General features: G+C 39.6%; 2 protein-coding genes across 8 annotated transcripts in view; both read right to left on the reverse strand.

The window, feature by feature from the left end:
• The window catches only part of poc1b (POC1 centriolar protein B), a 69,215-nt gene extending 63,332 nt beyond the window's left edge, over positions 1-5,883 (reverse strand). Inside the window, exon 1 of the mRNA XM_052030919.1 lies at positions 5,729-5,883. Coding sequence (XP_051886879.1) covers positions 5,729-5,743 — 15 coding nt within the window. The 5' untranslated portion in view covers positions 5,744-5,883. The remainder of the gene's footprint in view (positions 1-5,728) is intronic.
• Positions 5,884-12,654: 6,771 nt separating this feature from the next.
• LOC127578652 (plasma membrane calcium-transporting ATPase 1-like) overlaps positions 12,655-21,325 on the reverse strand; it is a 90,196-nt gene continuing 81,525 nt past the window's right edge. For 5 of the 7 annotated variants that reach the window (XM_052030912.1, XM_052030911.1, XM_052030914.1 and 2 more), the window contains exons 20-21: positions 19,207-19,389; positions 12,656-16,577 (exon numbers count right to left, since the gene is read on the reverse strand). In XM_052030912.1, the coding sequence (XP_051886872.1) occupies positions 16,266-16,577; positions 19,207-19,389 (495 nt within the window). In that variant the 3' untranslated portion in view covers positions 12,656-16,265. Of the gene's footprint in view, positions 16,578-18,794; positions 18,952-19,206; positions 19,390-21,325 lie in introns of all 7 variants that reach the window. The other 2 variants (XM_052030918.1, XM_052030917.1) reach the window with 2 other exon arrangements.

Below are 21,325 nucleotides of genomic sequence, written 5' to 3' on the forward strand. Positions count from 1 at the left end.
TTTTTTTCTCTCCTCCCATACCGTCCCTCCACCTGGTTCCACCTGCCCATCCTCCCCTCCCCATCTGGTTCCACCCGTCACCTACCAGCTTCTGTCCCACCTTCCTTCGTACTGCTTTATTCTGGCAATCATTACTGTTCCCCCTCAGTCCTGATGCAGGGTCTCTTCATGAAACATTGACTTACACCTTTTGCCTCCACAGATGCTGCTTGACCTGCTGAGTTCTTTCAGCATTTTTATTGTTCTAGATTCCACCATATGCAGCCTCTTTTATTTATCCCTGCAATGCTAGCTTTAAAGATTACACGCCAACCCTTATCATAAATCACATTACTATCCACTAACAGTGACTTTGAGGATATGAAACTGTACCTTCTGATTTTGGGATTAATGGAGTTAAAAATTAAAGATATTGTGCTTGTCACCACCCCCTCCCCCAAAACACTTCTGTTGATCTGGCTAGAAGATCTTGGACTAGAAGTTCACTCACAGCTCCAAGACAAATGGTGCTGCGTTTCTGGAAAAATCATGTTAACCCTACGTAGAGCAATTTTGCGGGCCTTTGTACCATCTTAAGTAAATCATTTCCTCATTTCTTGGTGGGATTTTCATTTCTCCTGGCACATTTTTCCTGATGTAAAGCCCTGCCAAGTGATGTTTACAGATTTAATTCCAGTAAGATTTTCAAACTCAATAGTCTAAAAAAAAGGTAGTTCTTATTTAATCATAGAACCAGGTATTTTTTTGTTGTTCAAAAAACTAACTCAATTTCCCTTGAAACTGTGCAGTTTAAAAAGACAACACTAACTATTTTTTGTCTTCAATGGGAGCTATGATTGCTACAACCTCAAATATACATACATTAGCACCTTGATTGGTTTGCCCATGGAGTTCAGGATTATGGTCACTCTCGGCATCCTAGCCTTGGGATCATTCCAGGCTGCTGGTGCTAATGCCTGCCACATGTCAGTTTGATGTTCATTGCTGCATTAGGGACGTCATCCAAACTCCATGCTCAGGGGAGAAGACTTTTATCTACGTTTCCTGCAGCCCAAAGGAGCAGGTGCGGCGTTTGCTGCATTGCAGGCTTCCCCAAAGCGTAGGCATTCAGAGACTTGTAACCCAGAGGATCTCCACCCCCCCAATCACAAAAAGTGCTCTTTTGTCATTACTCCCCATGTGGCCTTCACAAACAATATTAAGGTGACCTACAATACTGATTTAGTGTCCAAAAAAAAGGCTTCGAGCATTTTTTTAAGGTTATTATGCCATTTCAAATAGATACTGGTCCAGTGTTTGTGGCGGTGATGTTGTCTGTTTAGGGAAAGGAATCAATAGGGGGACATAGAATGTATTCCTGGACTCCCGTTCAGAATACATGGTACTGCAGTTACCAGGTTGCAAGATCAATTAATACGACAGTCCCAATGAAAAGAGCAATATGGATGGTCAAAAATCAACATGCATTTAGCCCTCTTTGGTATGGATCAAAAGGAATGCCTGTGTGATATTTTCTTTAGAGTACAACAAACTATTTTAATATTCTTTTTCATGATGTCAGCAATTATGTTTTGAAACAAAGCTATAGCTTGTTCTTGATCATGAAGGTTTGCTTTGCCACCTTCCTCCCAGCATGTGGATATATTACCCATTTGGGTGAGGAAATAATGTCCCAGCCTTTTGCTGTCTGTCAGCATTGAATTTGTTAATTCTAGACAAACAAACCACTTTGCCTGGATATATCACTTAATAGACGTTAATCAATATTCTTTTCTGCCAGGTGTGGTATATTTCACATACCGGAATATTATTTTTAACAGCAGACTCCAGAGGTAATATACAAGAGAAGGCTTACTGTAAATCAAGTTCAAAAGGTAGAAACTGCGCAAAACACATTTTAATCCAAAAATTGTTAATTTGCAAGCTGATAGGCACATCCATTGTAATTATCAACCAGTTCTTGGACTCATAAACTCAATCAACTACAGTTATCACTGCACATCCCAAACAATATCCCTTGATCTCAGTTTGTGTCTCCATTCCTATTTAACCAAATACTGTCATGTCACCTCTTGCCATTTCTGTGATTTCCATTCTTGTACTGCCACTGGTGTGTCCCCTAATGATCTACATTCGTTACAATCCTTCACTGCTTCATCCACATACCACTGTTCATTATCTACATTTGCAGTGAATCAATTGATGATGCCTAGCTCTACGTAGCAACACTGCTAAATTCCTCATTGCACCTCCTGTGACTTTCCACTTCTCATTTGCCTTGATTAAATGCCTCCTAAAAATCCTATTGGCTCAGCTTTTAGCCACCACTTTCATGCATCTTTTCCAAGCTCAGCATCTCCTTCCTATTTTCTGTGAAATATTGTGATAGTTTATTTTACATTAATGGTATTATATAAATGGAAGGCATTCTTAATGTCAGTCACCAGACATCCACATCATGAAATCTTGCCCCGTAAAATAATCTGCATTGGTGTCACCTGCAAAAACAATAAATAAATCCATTAACTGGTCACTGGAATAAGTGTGCAATTCTACTGCACATACTTCTCTTCAAAAATCAATCAACTCATTTCAGAAGGTGGGATCGTTGGCAAGACCAGCATTTATTATCCATCACTAAACACCCTCAAGAATCTGGCAGGTTGCAGCCTTCTTGAATTCCTGCAACTCTTCCGGTGAAAGTACTCCCACAGTGCTGTTTGGACAATGAAGGAAAGAAGGTACATTTCCAAGTCAGGAATGCATGTTACGTGGCGGGGAACCTGCCTTTATAATTCCTCTTGGTAGATGTTGTGGATTTGGGAGGTTCTGTCAGGGTAGCCGAGCTGAGTAACTGCATTGCATTTTGTAGCTGGTACACTCTATATCATAGTATGCTGGTAGTGAAGGAAATGAACGTTTAGGGTGGTGCGTGGGTGTAAATCATACAGGCTGTTTTGCCTGGATGGTGTTGAAATGCACTCATCCAGGTAAATGGAGTATAATACACCATGCTTTTAATATGCCCACTAGATCGTGTAAAGGCTTTGGGGAGTCAGAAGCCAAGTTACTCACTGCAGAAAGTCCCATTATCACCTGCTGACCTACCCCCATCACCTACCTTCTGTGATCTGCTTTTGTAGCCACTGTATGTGTGTGGTTGGTCCACTTGAGATCCTAGACAATGGTGATCGGGATTGTTGATGGTTTGGGCTTGGTAAGAGTAACAGCACTGAATATCAAGAGTAGTTAGTTTAATTTGTTCACAGGAGCTGGTCATTGCCTGCCACACATGGCCTAAATATTACTTGTCACTTATAAGCCTATGCCTGAATACTGGCTTGGTCTTGCTAGATGCTGAGGAATTGTGGATGGAATTCAATATTGTGCAATTATCAGTCAACATCCCACTTCTGATCTTATGATAGAAAGAAATCACTGAAGAAGTTGAAGCAGATTGGGCCTAAGAGACTGCCCTCAGAAACGTCACTAGTGTCTTGAAGCTAAGATGATTGATCCAACAACCATGTTGGCATCCTTTGAGTGAAGTATGAACATTAAACATTTACTTCTTTATGCTCAATAACTGATTTCATGAGAGCTCCTCAAATACATTTCTGCTCCTGCTAATGGTGCACACTGTCTTATGGATGCCAAGTTTAGAGTTGTCAGCACTGTTCCGAATCTATTCCCATTAAGCACAACAGTAGTGTCACACAGCATGATGGCGGGTATTCTTAGTGTGATGATGGGACTTTGTCTCTCCTAGGATTCTGCAGTGGCCACTCTTTCCAAAGCTGTTATGGACAAATGCATCCACCACGGTAGAGTTACAGCGCGAGATTAAAAAGGTTTTATCCCTTGCGTTGGTTCGGTCATTAGATGTCAGGCCAACTGCGTCAGGTATGTTCTCCAGCACTTCACCAATTTGATCAAATGGTGAAGATGGACGGACACTGAGTCATCAGCTGAGGGAGACAGCAGGTGGTAATCAGAAGGTGTCTTTGCCCCCATTTGATCTAATGCCACGGTACTTCATGGGTGCTGGAATCAATGTTGAGGACTCCCATGGCTACCTCCCACCAGTATAGCAAGTATCACCAACTCTCTTGGGTCGGTCCTGCTGATGGAAATAGAACATTCTGAAACATTGTCTATGAGGTGTGATCCTGTACTAATCAGTGATGTTAGAAGTGTTCACAACAGACTAAGCTAACAAACTAGCTTGCTTGATATAATTTACAAAACAGGCAGTAATGTCGCATTGTTGAACAACCTATAACACAGAGGCGTTAAACCAGATTACAAAATCTTTCTTGAGTGTACTTATATTCTACAAACAGTAACATATGAGAAGTCATTGCTGAGAAAAAAAACCACTTCTCTTTCCATAGATGCTGCCTGACATGATGAGTATATTCAATATTTTCAAGTTATAAAATTCTAGCTTTCTTAATCAACATCTCAATTTAGACCCATGCCACATGACTGCTCTACTGGGAAATAAAATCATATTTCATGCCATATCTTACATGGCCTTTCCTGTCAATTACTAAGAAGTTCCTTTAACAGTCAAGTACATAATGGCTATATTATTAGCATTATGAATCCAGTTGCTCAGATTTATAATCTGGAATAATAAACTAACATCTCAACACAACAGGTGGGAAATTAAATAACTCTGGAATACTGAAAATATAGTAATCAGTAATTGTTATAACAAGACGACTAGTGGGTTTTAAAAACCCACCTACACACAACTCCAGAGCTATGATGATTCAAACTTGGAAGATTATTACCATGGGCATTCAAGGAAGTTAGGGGGGGATCAATAAATACTGTCCTTGCCACCAGAAGTTAAATCCCAAAAATAAATCTGAGGTGCTGTGCAGCATATTTAATCATAAACCCAAGTGGCTGAGTTTTATGGGCTGGGCTTGATGGACCAGATGCTTTCATTCCTGTCACTTTTGTACATCCAACATGAAGAATGAACTCCACGACCTGACCCATACCATTACCTGCTCCTGTCTGGAACAATGACCAATCCTCAAACCACAGACTGCTTAAGTTACAAGATCAGTAAAGAGAATCAGATTTATTATCACTGACTTATATGTCATGAAATTTGTTGTTTTGCAGCAGTACAGTGCAAAGACATAAGATACTGCTCCAAAGAGACAAGTTTGAATTCCACCATGGCAGCTGAAGAATTCTTGACCCAAAACATTAACTGTTTTTCTTTCCATTGATGCTGAAGAGTTGAGAGTTTCCAGCACTTTCTCGTTTTATTTCAGATCTCCAAAATTAGCAGTTTTTGATTTTTAAATAAATCTGGATTTTTTTTAAAAGTCTACTCAGTAGGGTAACCATGCAAATATCTGGTTGACGATGTCCTTCGAGGAAGGAGGTCTGGCATCCTTACCTAGTTACCCATGTGTGATTCCAGACTCACCAACACAGAAAAATGGCCTCTTAAACTATATCCAAAGTCTAATTAAAACTTTTTATTGATTGTGCAGAGATCTGGGATACATTGTCAAAGTACACTGTAGATTTCAGCACGGAACTGGATTTAAACTTGAAAAGGGGGTCAGGTGGTAAAACCCCGTGAAGCTGAAGGAAAGACAACAAAGCAGTGGGCCAGCCGCGGTTCGATGGCCGGAGTGGCCTCACTTACGCTGTCAGAAGGCTCCAACCCCGCATTTTCCATTTTATTTCTCCTTACCAGGGCAGAGGCCATGTTATTTCAACGGGCGCAGAGTAATAAGTCTTCTGCCCGCCTCGAACTGGCGGTATCAGGCGACAACCGGCCGCTCTTCTTCACCCCCTCCACCGACCATCTTCCATCTTGGTGAGGACTCCCGGCCCGGCCCCTCCGCCAGTTGGCGGCCACGCGCATGCGCGCCGCCGTCCTGGGAGAGCGAGCGCCCGGCGCTCAAATTCAAACCCCGGAGCCGTTAGGCCGGTGGCGGCGTGCGCCTGCGCAGTGGGTCCCGTCTCTGGGCTCCGAGTCCGTCAGTCAACGCCTGTGGTAGTAACATCGTCGAAATATTCGTCCAACAAAACCGGTGACCTTTGGAGAGCGAGAGAGAGAGAGAGGACTTTTAAAACAAACAGGTGAGATTTGTTTTAAGATCAGATGTTGCTATCTCCCAAAACTGCAGGCAAGATTAAAATAATTTCTTGGAACTCATTCCACAAAATGCTGAATATATATGAGCTATATATATATAGCTATATATATATGTGTGTATTCCGGAGTTTAGCGTGTTGCAGTGATGCTTGAAGTCGCTTTAATGATTCGCCTTTCAACTGGAGTGGCCTTCAGTTTCAATAGAGCACCTTCACGGTTGCAAGGGCTTCTGGGAGTAGACGTCAGCCATTGCCTCTTGGTCGACAGAAAATTACTGCAACTGTCACTAAATTGTGATTAAAAAAATGAGGAAATCAGCAATTTTACTTCGATGTTGACTTTCTTTCCGGCATTTTAAACTGGTTGCCATCTTTTAACAATGATTAAAAGAAGGAACAGTATTTAATCCGAAGCGTATTAATCCCCGTTGGTAAGCGGTAAATTGTTTTGTTTCCTATCACGCACTGGTTTTACCACGTTGGGGTACCGTTGGTGCATAGGGAATACAAGCAGAAAATGTTGGAAACACTCAGCAGGTCAAACAGCATCTGTGCAAATATTTCAGTTCCGAGATCCTTCGTGAGAACTGAGAAGGAGAAAACAAATTAGTTTTCAGTAAGAGATAGTTTTAAAAAAAGAACACCCTCTGCCGGGATAACGTAGTAGTAGTCAGAATCCAGATTCTGCTTCTATGTAATGCTAATACTAATGCTAATAATAAGGTTGTTGGATGCACCCAGCTGGAAGACTATGCTTTTTAAAATAAAAAGGAGCCAAAATGACAGGCAAAATTCTGGTGCAAAGAGACAGTTACCTAAAGTTGGAGAATTTGATATAGAATCTGGAAGGTTGTAGTGTGCCCAGATGAAAGTTGTTCTTTCTCATAAGTGCAGGAGGCCATAGGTCAGAATGGGAGTGAATTGTTGCATGTAATATTGCTGGGAGGAAACAAGCAGCTTTCTGGCAACAATTGATTTATTCCTACAGATATATTCCATTTTGTCACACTCTTCTGATACTGATGTTTAGAGCTGGCAGGAATGAGTGCCAATTGTTTTTTGTTCCAGATTCTAGTATCTTTGGTCTCTGGCATGGTAGTGTAGCAGTTAGCATAACGCTATTACAGCACCAGTGACCTGGGTTCAATTCCTGCTGCTGTCTATAAGGAGTTTGTATGTTCTCCCCGTGACTGTGTGGGTTTCCTCTGGGTGCTCCAGTTTCCTCCCACATTCCAAAGACGTCATGGCACAAATGCTAGTCATTCAGCCCATTGAGTATATGTCATCTATTAGGGGAATGTTATCAGTGCATTTCCCCAAGGACTTTATTCAGTGTAGCCACTTTCTTCAAAAGCACTGCCTTCTGGTGATTAGAAGACTATTGTAGGAAGGCAGCAAGAAGGGTTCCACCAGCACTACTAAAACCAAGTAGTCTGGCATTGCAACACGAGCAGTGAGCTAAGTGCACAGTGGTAGAGGAGATGGTTAATGATGCATCCTGTAGCCTCTGTTCTACCTTCTCTCTGTCATTGTTACCTCTGACCTTTTTCTGAAATGCTGTAGTTTGCATGAGGCCAGATAGCAAGAGGTGGTCATTTTATCCTTTCCTTTAGATCCATGCCCTGTCCTGGAGGACCTCTGACTAATAACAAGACAGGTCCCCGGCATTTGCAGTTCTAAGAATTTCAAAAACAATATTGGTTCTTCACTTCTCATACCGTTCAACATCATGTACATTCTAATGTTTCCCCCTCACTTTCCAGAAACATTGAAATTATTACAGGTTATACACAGTTATTATACAATTATACACAGTCATTTCTGTCACTTCAGACAGTGTTAACCAAAATCTGGGTGTGTAGTCATCCTAGCCTCTAGATAATTTTCCCTTGTTGGCTTTTGTACAAAATACTCTTGGTGTGGACTTCAAACTATCACCTGATGATAATCTGACAATGTTCAATACTAAACTCCTCAAGTGTGAAGACAAGATCTATTTTAGTCACATGTACATCTAAACGCAGTGAAATGCATCTTTTGCATAGTGTTCTGGGGGCAGCCTGCAAGTGATGCCACGCTTCTGGCGCCAACATAGCATGCCCACAACTTCTTAACCCGTACGTCTTTAGAATGTGGGAGGAAACTGGAGCACCCAGAGGAAACCCACGCAGTCACAGGGAGAATGTACAAACTCCTTACAGATGGCGGTGGGAATTGAACCTGGGTCGCTGGCGCTGTAATAGCGTTATGCTAACTGCTACACTACTGTGCCAGAGACCATAGATACTAGAATCTGGAACAAAAAACAAACAACACTGAAAGAATTCATCAGGTCTGTGGAGGCAAAAGGTCTAAGGAAACATTTCCGGTCAAGACCCTGTATCAGGACCAAGAAGGAAGAGGAAAGATTTCCAGTAGAGAGGGGTGGGGTTGGGATTGGTAGGTGTTAGGTGAAACCAGATGGGGAGGGGATGATGGACAGATGGAACCAAGTGGGGTGGATGGTGGTGTGGTGTTGAGGGAATGAGAGAGCTGAACAAAAGGAAAACTAGGTGGATGGCGAGGGGGGTGTATGTATGTGTGAGCAGAACACCAGGCCATAGTGATGTGCAGCACCTGCACTGTCTGCAATGGCCATCTTGAGCTTCTAGCTGTATGTCATTTTAAATCCCATTTCCTGCACTGACCTAACTGGAGCCTTGCAACAGTGGTGGAAAAGCTTTTGGAAGGTATTCTGAGGGACAGGTTTTATTTGCATTTGGAAAGGCAAGGACTGACTAGGGATAGCCAGCATAGCTTTGTGCGTGGGAAATCACATCTTTCAAATTTGATTGAGTTGTTTTCAAGAGATGACCAAGATGATTGATGAGGGGAGGGCAGGGCAGTAGACATTTTCTACGTGGATTTTAGCAAGGCCTTTTACAAGGTTCTGCAATGGTAGACTAATCCAAAAGGTTAGAACATACAAGACCCAGGGTAAGCTAGCAAATTGGATGCAAAATTGGCTTGGTGCTATGAGGCAGAATGTGGAAGTGGAGGGTTGTCTTTCAGATTGTAGGCCTGTGACAGTGGTGTGCTGCAGGGATCACTGCTGGGTCCTTTGTTTTCCATACATTCATTAATCATTTTTATGAGAATGTAGATGGCATGGTGAGCAAATTTGCAGATGACCCCAAAATTGGTGGCATGCTGGACAGTGAAGACTGTCGAAGGTAACAACAGCACTTAGATCAATTGGGGAAAGTGGACAAGAGAATGGCAAATTGAATTTAACTCAGACAAGTGTGAAATGATCCATTTTGAAAAGTTAAACCAGGAATTGCAGGGTGCTAGGAAATGTTGTTGAACAGACACCTTAGGGTGACATGGATAGACAGGGTGTTGAGGAAGGCTTATGGCATGCCTGCCTTCATTGGCCAAGGCTTTTTGAGTGCAAGAGTTGGAATATCATATTACAGTTGTATAAAATGTTGGTTGAGTTGTATTTGGGGTATTTTGTGCAGTTTAAGTCACCAAACCATAGGAAGGATGTGTTCAAGCTAGGTGGGGTGCAGAATAAAGTATGTTGCCTGTATTGGAGCGCTTGAGTTATCAGGGGAGGTTGGATAGGAGGCTGAAATGACATGATAGATACACAAAATTGGGGGCATAGATAGGGTAGATGGCCAGTATCTATTTCCCATGTTAGAGATGTTTAAAAATTGTCTATTTGAGGTTGAAGATGAGGGAGGTTGAAGATGAGGGAGGTTGAAGATGAGGGAGGTTGAAAGGGCATCTGAGGGGTAAATTTTTCCAGAGTAGTTGGTATCTGAAGTGAGCTGCCAGATGTGGTGGTGGCAGGAACAGTAATATTCAAGAGGCATCTAGGCAGTGAGCAAGACAGAGGGATATGGAATCAATGTAGGCAAGTGGGATCAGCATGGATGGGTATAGTAGGTGAAAGGGCCAGGTTCTATGCTGTATAACTCTGACCTGTCTGTCCTTTGCTGCTGCCTTTGTTACAGAGAGGCCAAACACAAATTGGAAGAACATCTTGGATTTTGCTTGGGTTGCTTACAACCCAGTGGCATGTACATTGAATTTTCCCATTTCTTATGACTCACACCTCCAGTGTTCTCCTCCCACATAATCTAGTTTTCTCATTTTGTTCACCTCTTTAATCTTCCTGGTTCCATCTGCCCATCATCCCCTTCCCATCTGGTTCGACATATCCCCTAACAGCCTCCCACTCCCCACCTCATCCTGCTATATACTGGTAATCTTTCCTCTTCCTTTTCAGTTCTGATACAGGGTTTTAATCTGTCAATTTACAGTTCTTGCCTCCACAGATACTGTCTAACCTACTGAATTGGGTCAGCAAGGAATGCAATTTTGGAATGGTCAATAAATGAAGATCTTGGCAGTGACATCTACATCTTGTGGAAAATATTCAGAAGTGGGAATGTTCCTTTGCCTGGAGCTAAACATTGTTGCAAGACCCATAAGATCCTAGATCTCTGAACAGCAGCATGTTCATAATAGGGTTAGGTCATTCAGTAAGATCTTGGTTGATCTTTTACCTCAACTTTTCCTGCCCTCTATCTATATTTCTTGATTTCATTAGTATCCAGAAATCTATTGAACCAAATAGTCAATGACTGAACTTCCACAGTCCTCTCCAAATGCCTAGACCTGGGACTCAGCACCTCCCTTTGCAGCTGGATCCTTGACTTCTTGACCAACAGACTGCAATCAGCAAGGATAGAAGATCTACCACGATTATTCTCAACACCGGTGCCCCACAAGGCTGCATCCTCTGCCCCCTACTCTACTCCCTATACATTAACGACTGTGGACAAATTCTGCTCTACCTCCATCTACAAGTTCGTAGCTGATACCACTGTAGTGGGCTGCATCTCAAATAACGATGAATCAGAGTACAGGAAGGAGAGAGCCTAGTGACATGTCATGACAACAATCTTTCCCTCAATATCAGCAAAATAAGAGAGCTGGTCATTGACTTCAGGAAGAGGTGGGGTGCATATGCTCCTGTTTACATCAGGTTGAGGGTTGAGCTTCAAGTTCCTAGGAATGAACATCACCAATAGCCTGTCCTGATCCAACTACATAGAAGCACTGGTGAGCTTTGTTGGCCGTGGCATCTATTTCCCCAGGAGGCTAAAGAAGTTTGGCACGTCACCTCTGATCCTCACCAATTTTTATTGATGCACCATAAAGCATCCTATCTGAATGCATCACAGCTTGGCATGGCAACTGCTCTGCCTGTGACTGCACTGCAGAGTTGTGGACACATCTCAGCACAGAGAAACCACCCCCCCCCCCCCTCCCCCCATGGATTCTGTTGATGCTTCTCGCTGCCTCAGTAAAGCAGCCAACATAATCAAAGACCCCACCCACCCCAGACATTCTCTCCTCTCCCTCATACCATCAGGCAGAAGATGCAAAAGCCTGAAAGCATGTACCACCAGGCTCAAGGACAGTTTCTATCCTGCTGTTATAAGATTACTGAATGGTCCCCTAGTACAATAAGATGGACTCTTGACCTCAAACTACCTCGTTATGGCCTTGCACCTCATTGTTTACCTGCACTGCACTCTCTCTGAAGCTGTGACACTTTACTCTAAATTATTGTTTTACCTTGTACTACCTCAGTGCACTGTTGTAATGAAATGATCTGTATAGACAGTTTGCAAGTTTTTCCACTGTACCTTGGTATGTGACAACAAACCAATTTACCAAGAACTAGTTTGATGAATCTTCACATTTTCCCCTGCATCTTTGTTAAGGAGACAAAATTTGTTTCCAATATTCCAGCCATGGTCCCATCAAAGCCCTAAACAATTGTAGTAGGCCATCTTTACTCAAACCCTCTTTCAATAAAGTTCATCATTTGCCTTCCTAATTGCCTAGTATCAGTAGATTATCTTTCAGCAGGTTGTGTAGAAGGACACCATGGTGGTCTCATGGCTTCGCAAACCCTGGTTTTACCCTGTTATTTAGGTAGTGTGTGTGCAGTGTCTGCATTCACTATTTTCATCCTTCATCATGAAGGCTGCAGTGGTCCAAGCCCGATACTGACTACTATTTAAGGGCATTTAGGAATAGCAGTTGAAATTTTGGGTGTTCCACCCACAACACAAAAATCACAGATTATTTGAATTCTGTCAACATGGCAGGCATTTCCCAATCCTACATTTCTAAATAGTAAGGAAGTCCCTTTAAGCACCTGTAACATTGACTGGTTTAGCTTCCCTAGACTTGCTTTGAACAATTTTCAGCAGATTAAAAAAAAAATGGCTTTTTAATCTTTAGAACTTGACTAGTTGAAGGCAATTTCTACAAACTTGTTACAGTATTCTTCATTGTTTAAATCGCCAAGGCTGCAATTGCAATGTACAATTAAAATTGAGTAGTTCTCATTTCCATCACCAGTTTAGTCACAGCTATGCTTCAGTGTTAATAATAGAGCTGGACATGCAGACAGATTTTAAAGAAGTGTATTTCTAAATCATAAAGTGGGACAACATTCCGACAATTCATTTTTTGTGGGGATTTTTACACCCAAGACATCCTTTTGCAGATATGACATTTATAACATCCATATTGCATTATACTGTGTGCACAATGTTAATTTATAATTATGCTATGAATTAGGACAATTTTCCAGTTTCTGTGGCCAAAACTGGCATAAGATCGAACTTTTACTCCACAAAGTGACAATACTAGTTAATGATCTCTCAACTAGTACATGCAGAGGAATTACAAAATTCACAGGTTATCAATGTGACAAAGCCTGAATGAATGCTTTGTTGTACAAAGATGCCCAATTTACTTATGGAAAATCTTAAAACTAATCAAATATTATAGTTTTCTTTGCATTAGCTACATTTATCAGCTACATCTCATAAAAGAATGTTACAATTGCACTCAGTAGACTAATCAGAGTAACAACTTGCACAGGATAGTTGGGTGTTTGTGCAGGATACATTTACACGTTACTTTTACTATTCCTATGAGGTTACCCCAAAGCACTTTACTGTCAATTTATTTTGAAGTGTTTTTATAGAACAATTCCCAATCTTTCCAAAAAATGTCACTAGTTCAAATTGAAGTATGCTCCATCCCAAATCCCTGACTAACATACAGCTGATCCCCATTTTACAACCATTTGGGTAATGGAAATTGTCCCTTACACAATTCACAAATCACTACCCAAAAATTTGAGATGGAATAAAATTTGCTCACAGAAGTTGTAAAGAAAGTAAATAAAATTAAATTTTCTTCAATTCTCGTTTCTTGATGCATGTGCAGATGATGCAGCTTCACATTATGGAAAGTTGTGATATGGACCATTTCCTAGGAATGCAATCCTCCCCACCCCCCCATAATGCAGTGATCATCAGTACCTTTAAGGGGTAGGAGCTGTCCCCAGGACTGGTAGCAGCTTTCCAGCAGGACAGCTGATGTCAAATACACTTTGCACGCTTTCTATTCAAAATATTATTAAAGCGTTGCAGACCCACTCTAATCTTTGGAGTACCCCTCAATCTGAGAGTTTGCATATCTCATATTGGGAACCACATATGGGAAATGTAGTGAACTTCCTATCCTGCAGCTCTTCTGTAGTGTCATGGGAAGCTGAGCATAAACACAGGACCCCCATGACAGCTCATGCCAAAATATTACTGGATCAAGAAACAATCTAATGGATGGTACAACATAACAGTTTGGATATGTGACAGATCTAGGCATTTAAAATGGTGAAGAATACAGATGAGTTACAAATTAATGACATTGCCCAATCAAATGAGGTGGACAACCAACAGGCATTTTTAAGAAAGCTTTTAATGTGGTTGAAAAAACTCCCATGGTGCCTTTCAGGAAAAATCATCTGACAAAGTTGGACTCCAAGGCATGCAAATGTTAGGACCAAAATCTTAAGTCACAGAGGAACTGTTTGTGGAACATGTAGCAGATGAAAAGATTTAGGAACTCTAGAGCATAGAGGGAGCAAGGCAAGGCGGGATTTTAAGATATATAGCTGGATCAGGAGTTATAGATCACCAAGCAGGGGGTGTTGGAGACTTGTTCGGAGGTAATCAATGAATAAGCAACTTTTGAATATAATTGCACAATATGCACTATTCATCACAAAGTCAAGCATTTTTTTGTTGTTAAAGATAAAATGTGTACAATTGTTGAAATATTTTAGTTTTGTGGTCAACTTGAACTCGTATCCAGTCACCATTTAATTATTGAAATAAATGCACTTTACAAGGATAATCATTTTCAATAAAACCATTCAATGGGGAATAGAGAAATTTTTCATCCCAGAATCTGTTGTTTAAATAAGGAAATTGTCCCTGTGGTCATTTACCTGAAGATTGTATAGCAAAAACATACACCCCCCACTCCTTTGGTAACACCTTTGGTACAAATTAAAAACATCTGACACAAGGAAAATCTGACATACATTATTCAGTATTTCTTTAAACATTTAATAATTTGGTTTCAAAATTGACACTCAGTTGGCATTAGTAATAGAAATTACTGTAAATGGTCAAAAATAGGACACTAAAAGCCCAGTTCACTAAACCTTTTCCTCTTGATGCTCTGTAATATTTTTTTAAACTGCAAAAGTAGTTTGGATACAGGAAATGTGAAATTCACAATTTAACAGAAAGTCTTGCTGTACAGTTGTTTTCCCCATGACAACTACTCCCAAAAAAAAACCCTTTTCTTCAAAGTTTTACAAATTAAAAGTGTAAAAAGTTTTAACATTAGATCTTTTTAAAGTTTAATATTTATTGGGTGGGGAGTTGAAGGAAACAATTACACTAACTGCAGGCAGGTGCAAGACAAATGACCACTGCAGCATCGAAGTAGTTTTGAACTTCCCGCCTCAGTTACGCTGCAGGGAGTTACATATTCTTGCAAATTACCCCACATCATTCAAAAAAATATTGTATTTATCACAAATGTGCCATACAAGATTGCCACCATATCAATCCTGTTCAATTAAAACCATGATGCAAGGGGAGTTATTTAGATTGAAATCAATTACCTGGTACATTGCATGATACAGTGTTGGGTTTTCCAGAATTGATTATACTTAAGTGAGGGAGCTTATTAAGTTCATAAAAGTTTGAGATGCTATAGTACACATTAATAGATATTTAAACAGCCCTTGTGAAAATTTCTAAAATTTTCTAGGGAAATAAAATCCTGCTCACAGCTAACCAAGTCTAAACTAATATCCAAGGACAAACACAGACAAAGATAATGATGCATTTAATTTAATCCATTTGATGAGCTGACAAATACTCTGAAGCATCTCATTATACATGGATGTATTCTTCCAATTAACATTTCACCCATACTTATTTGAGAGGAAAAATTCTTTATGCAGTTCATTTCTCAAAAACTGAGAAACTAGATTCTGAAATAATCATTGAAAAATCGGTGTAAATATTTTGGGACTACACTGGGAAAGGGGCCATAACTGTTACAAGATTTCAGCATTGTTTTAGTAGTGTTATCTATTTGGCTACAAGTATTAGCTTTTTTATCTACAGTATTTAACAAAGTAAATCACAGGCATATTTAGTACAGTTTCAATAGAAACACCCTTTTCCTGAAAATACAGTAGTATTAAGGATTAGTTTCTCTGCATCATGTGTCAGGAAGCCTACCTACAAACAGAAACAAAAGTATCTACAAACCTTGTAAACAGAACTGCATCATTTTAGAACATAAATAATTCAAAATATTAACAGCCAAGTAGCAGAAATTAAAGATTCAATGAGCCAGGGGCAAAAAAACACCATCCAGAAATTAAGAAAAACTAAATGTTCAGCTAACACACTGCTCAGGACAATTCTTAAAGTTGATTTTTTTTATCCTCTGTAACAGAACAAATCCTCAAAGCAAGTCATTTTTATACCAGGTTTGTGCGTCACTTGAATTCCAAAAGCACCCTTAGTCTGGCAGAAAGCTTAAAAGTATCTACATTCTTGGTGTGTCTTCTGCTGAAGTCCAAGACAAGAATATCTTGTCAATCACACAGTGTAAAAGGACCCAATTTTTTTCTTGTAACTCACTAGACCTTGTGTACTAACATTCAACTTGCACTAGAGAGACGTTTCCAGACTATGTAGTGGACTCCCTGGGATTGAAGAGGTAGCAGACTTGCTTGTGTCGGTTGTAAGGTGGATCCCACTGTCAACAGCATTGTTATTTTCATTGAGAGATAATCTAGGAGAGGAATCAGGTTTTTTCTGTGTTGTGTCTTCAGTATCACTATCATCAATAAGAGGGATGTGAGTGTCAGAGTCTTCTATTCGAAATTCTGGATGGGTCATAAAGTTGTGGATTGAGCTGCGGGATTCTGGTTTCTCTAATCCTTCATACAAGGAACTACGGAATGCATTCACCACTCTGAGCTGTAAGAAAAATATGCATGGTGTCAGTTGTTTGAAAAGGCATGTTGATGGATCCGATATCGTCAAAATATGATTAAGCTGCATTGCCAGTTGAAATCCACAGTTACATAGCAACACACGTGAAATCTGTATCGTGCAGTATGCAGTGGAAGCTTGAACTGGGAAAAAAAACTCGTAAGACATTTTAGAGCAATAAATAAATCTTGAAAAAGCATGTCACCTTGTAAGGATTTAAGCCAATGTACCATAAAATACAAACACAGCAGTTAATGCATCAGTACTTACTGGTCCAAAAATTCATGTACCTCATTTCATTGAAGATCAAAAGTAGTTTTAAAAATGCAAAAACAAGAGCTACAAAACAGGATCACCTCATGCGTGGGATTAAGGATGCCACTGATTATGAGTAAAAAGCCAAGCCTAAGATAAACACAGCATTAGGAAAATGAGACATGCGAAAACCCTAAGTAGCAACCTGTGTAAGTGTTTAAGTATACGCCCAATACTATTTGCTCAAAATTTAAACCAGCCCAATGTGGTACTGCATTGCAAGAAAGTGATGTGATCAGGGGAAAAGACAGACATAGACACCAACTTTACAGAGACATTTATAATATGATTCAGTATTCTCATATACATAGATTTGGACATGAATTCTGATCTTGGACATACCACTTAGGAAAGCATCAAGACCACAAATTTTCATTAACATAGCATGTAGATACAAATAAACATTCTAAGGCCCATATTTTCCTTGACAGGACCAAAGATAGTCACTTTCTGTATTCCTATCCTTAACCTACTGGACCAGGATAGAGAAAATATTTTCAAAATTGGCAACACAAAAGCAATGTGCATTAACTTGAAATAGAAATACATTTACACAAGTGTTGCCAAACATGTGAAAACTTATTTCATCAAATACAGAATTTAAAAAATGAATTTATAACAAGTAAACAAACAATGCTAAGCTTTTGGTTCCTGTTATTGAATCTTAACCTCATTAGAAAATCTTGTACTGTGATGTGTTCTCATGGCCCTTTACCATAATTGCTCAAGATTCACTGGGAAATAGTTCAAGACCACAAAATAATTTCAAATCCTATAAGAATTTTTTTGATTCCAGTCCAGCTCCCAGTTATCCAAAAAGTTAATTTGCCAAACTGCTATATACACAGAGAGCCATGCTAATTTGCCTTTAAATCTTAATCTTCAGGTATTTAGAATGAATTGGTTAATGATTAATAAGAATTCTATAGAGCAGATCACAAATCACTAACTTTGCTTTCTAACACCAAGGTGAAGAAAATACAAAATATTAATTTAGGAAGGGAAAGATTCACAAGACTAATTACATTTCAGAACAAAGGATTTGCACAGGCTGTAACAAATAAAGTCAAAATTTCAGTTTGCTTCTTCCTGGGACAATACTGTTAAACTGATATAATGGAATATTAAGCTAGGTCAGAAGCAGAAGCAGCCCAATACCATAAAAAGGTCAGTGCAATCCAAAATATGGCCAATCTGACGTTAAACTGCAGTAATATATAATGAAACACTGCAACTTGGTTGTCCTTTTTAATCAGTGGGATTTTGCAGATTTGCAGTTTTTCCATTATGTCAATGCTATTTTAATAATTCAGGCACACAAGGTATATGGAAGAAACTAGAGGAGCCAGGTTTCATAATGGAAGACACATCAAACGCTATAAAAAGACACTTAGGAAAGAGTTCAGTTTAGCCCTCTTGCTGCTGTAACAGAAAGATGTAGACCTAGAAAAAGAAAGCAATGTCCACAATCCAATGAGATGTAATTTAGCTCGAGAGACGAAAGCCCTTCAGAGTTAATGACAAGTAGATTTATAGATCTGTCAAAGAAATGTCATTTTGTACATTGCAAAGGTGGAAGAATCTCCAAATATGGGCTTATACTCAAAACATTTACACAGGCACATTTGATTCTTTTTCTGAAGAAATCTAACTGTATACCTGCCAAATTTCAATTCATTCTTAAGTTTCATAGGTTTGTGTTTGTTTCAAGTTTCACAAGTTCTCTACTTAAACAAAAATAAAACCTTAAGACTTGGTGACCATGTTAAGAAAAGCTGCATGAACAGACTGAAACAATGAAGTTTGGAGGGTACTACAGGAAAAATGAGAAACGTTAGGCATGTGGTTCAGGAAATGTTAATTTCATGCACTGAGAAACAAACTCACACCCCACAGTAGTAGAAGCAGTAGTGGCAGTTGTAAACACTACATGTGTAGGGGTAGAAACATTTGTTACATCATGGTGCTGGCTGGCGATGGAAGGCTGCCGCCTTAGAGCTCCCTGAAAGGAAGTTCCAGTCTGGAAAGCATTCACTACATCCATCTGCAAGGAACCAGAGATTGTGACAGCTTGTTCATTGAAAGAAAAAGAGAGAGAGAGAGAGAGAGAGGGAGACAGAAAGAGAGAGAAAGAAAAACCAAATCGGATCTATAATATACAAGAGCAGAAATTATAACTAAAGGACAAGTGTTTACAGGATAGTGGTAGAGTTGTAGTTAATAAGCAAAATATCTGGGGTAGTCCAGGTACAAGTCTTTTCCAATATTGATAAGAACGATTTAAGAACTGTTTTCATACCTGAGTCTGTATTCTGTTCAGACCTCTAAACCACAAAATTTGACCATGACGCAGTTCTCTCTCTGCATGGTCAATTTCTTCAATATCCTCTTCTAATTCTTCCTCTGGAATCTCTTCTTTTTGTGTGCCAAGGCCAGCTTCTTTGAGGAACTTTAAACGACTTGTTGGAATTGTAGCAATCATCTGAAACAGAAATACTTAACATTGTCTGCCAAATTCCACATACTCCTGAACACATTTATGACAACACGTTATGTGGTGTAGAAATTCAGACAACCATTTAAGTCAGTAGACACAGGTCTTCACCACATAACCGATGGGATACAAAAAAAGCCAGATATCCATGCTTGCCAATGACACCGAGTAAAGCAGCTTCATAAGTAGTGCAAATGGAAACATTAAATTGTTAGTAAGAATGGGCAAAACTATGGTGTATGGATTCAATGCAGGCAAATGAGAGGTCACCCATTTTGCCTCCAAAAAGTTATGAAAATCAATGTACATGGTAAATTGCAGTGGGAATCCACAAGATACTGTATACTTAGACCCTAAAAGTATGAATTAAAAAAAGTCCCGGAGAGGTATAAAAAATAATTAAGCTAACAGAGTGCTGACCTTTATACCTAGACGATTAGAACACCAAAGTAAAAGTTATGCGACAACTATGCAAATATCTCATTAGACCACATCTATAGTGTGAACAGTTCTGTGCATCACGAGATCTATTTGGCTATGTTTTATAGATTTACCTATGATGCCTGGACTACAGGGTTAAAATGAAGATATGACATAAACAAGGACTGGATTCACCACCCGGGACATGCCTTCTTCACGTTACTACCATTGGGGTGGTGGTACAGGAGCCTGAAGACCCACATTCAACATTTCAGGAACAACTTCTTCCCCTCCACCATCAGATTTCTGAAAAGTCCATGAACGCTACCTCGTTATTACTCTTTTGCACTATTTATTTTTGTAACTTACAGTAATTTGTGTCTTGCACTGTACTGCTGTCACTAAACAACAGATTTAATGACATATGTCGGTGATAATAAACCTGATTCTGGATTCCCTTCAATTTAGAGCATTACAGGGGAATCTTTCAAGATAAATATTTTGAGCAGATGGAAACTATTTCCACTAGCTCAGTGGCCTAAGATTAAGGGGCATTGTTTAGTTGCAATTGATGCTGGATGGAACTAAGAAAAAGCAAGGGCAGAAACATTGGTAAGAGTTACATATGGACTCCCAAACTGTATTTGAAACTGTGCTCTGTTACCATCAGGAAATTAAAGGTGCATGTAACAAAGGAAATACAATAATTATGGGGGACTTTAATGTACCTATAGACTGCAAATGAAAATAATGTGGAGGATGTATTTATGGAGTATGCAAGAGATATTAAGGTTTGAATGATGAGGAACCAAGAGAATAGGCTATTTTAGATCTAGTATTGTGTAATGAGAAGGGATGGATGACCTAGTAGTCAAGTCTTGGGGAACTGAGATCACAATACAATAGTTGTATGTGAAAGTTAAAAGTGATTTAATCTGACTACAGTTTTAAATATGAATAAAACAAGCTGTGAAGGCATAGGGCACTGGTACGGTGGCTATGGTAGAATGAGAAAATATTAAAAAAAGGTATGACAGCAAACAATGGTCAATTTAAAGAACTAATGCAGTTAGAAGTAACAGAATCCTTTTTAGCAAAAAATCCAAAAGATAATTGAACAGTTGTGTCTATCAAGAGAAGCTAAAGATAATATTAGATAAAAGGAAAAGGTGGGTGTTCCAAAAAATGCAGCAAATCTGAGGTTGGGAAAATTTCAGGATTCAGCAAAGAACTAAAGCATTATAAAGGTAGAATGGTCCAACAGGAGTCATTAAAATAGACTAAGCTTCTACAGATACGTATGAAAAAAAGCTAATGTTAATGTGGGTTCCTTGAAGATTGAAACAGGAGAAATTATATTGAGGAATAGAGCAAATGGCAGAGAAATTAAATGCTTAGAGTCCAGCTTCGCAGAAGATACATAAAATGTCCTGGAAATAGTAGACAACTACAGGTCTGGAATGAATGAGCTTAAAATTAGCAAAGGTTAAAACAAAAATCAGTA

The sequence above is a fragment of the Pristis pectinata genome, chromosome 15 (genome assembly GCF_009764475.1).
Source record: "Pristis pectinata isolate sPriPec2 chromosome 15, sPriPec2.1.pri, whole genome shotgun sequence".
NCBI classification, from domain to species: domain Eukaryota; kingdom Metazoa; phylum Chordata; class Chondrichthyes; order Rhinopristiformes; family Pristidae; genus Pristis; species Pristis pectinata.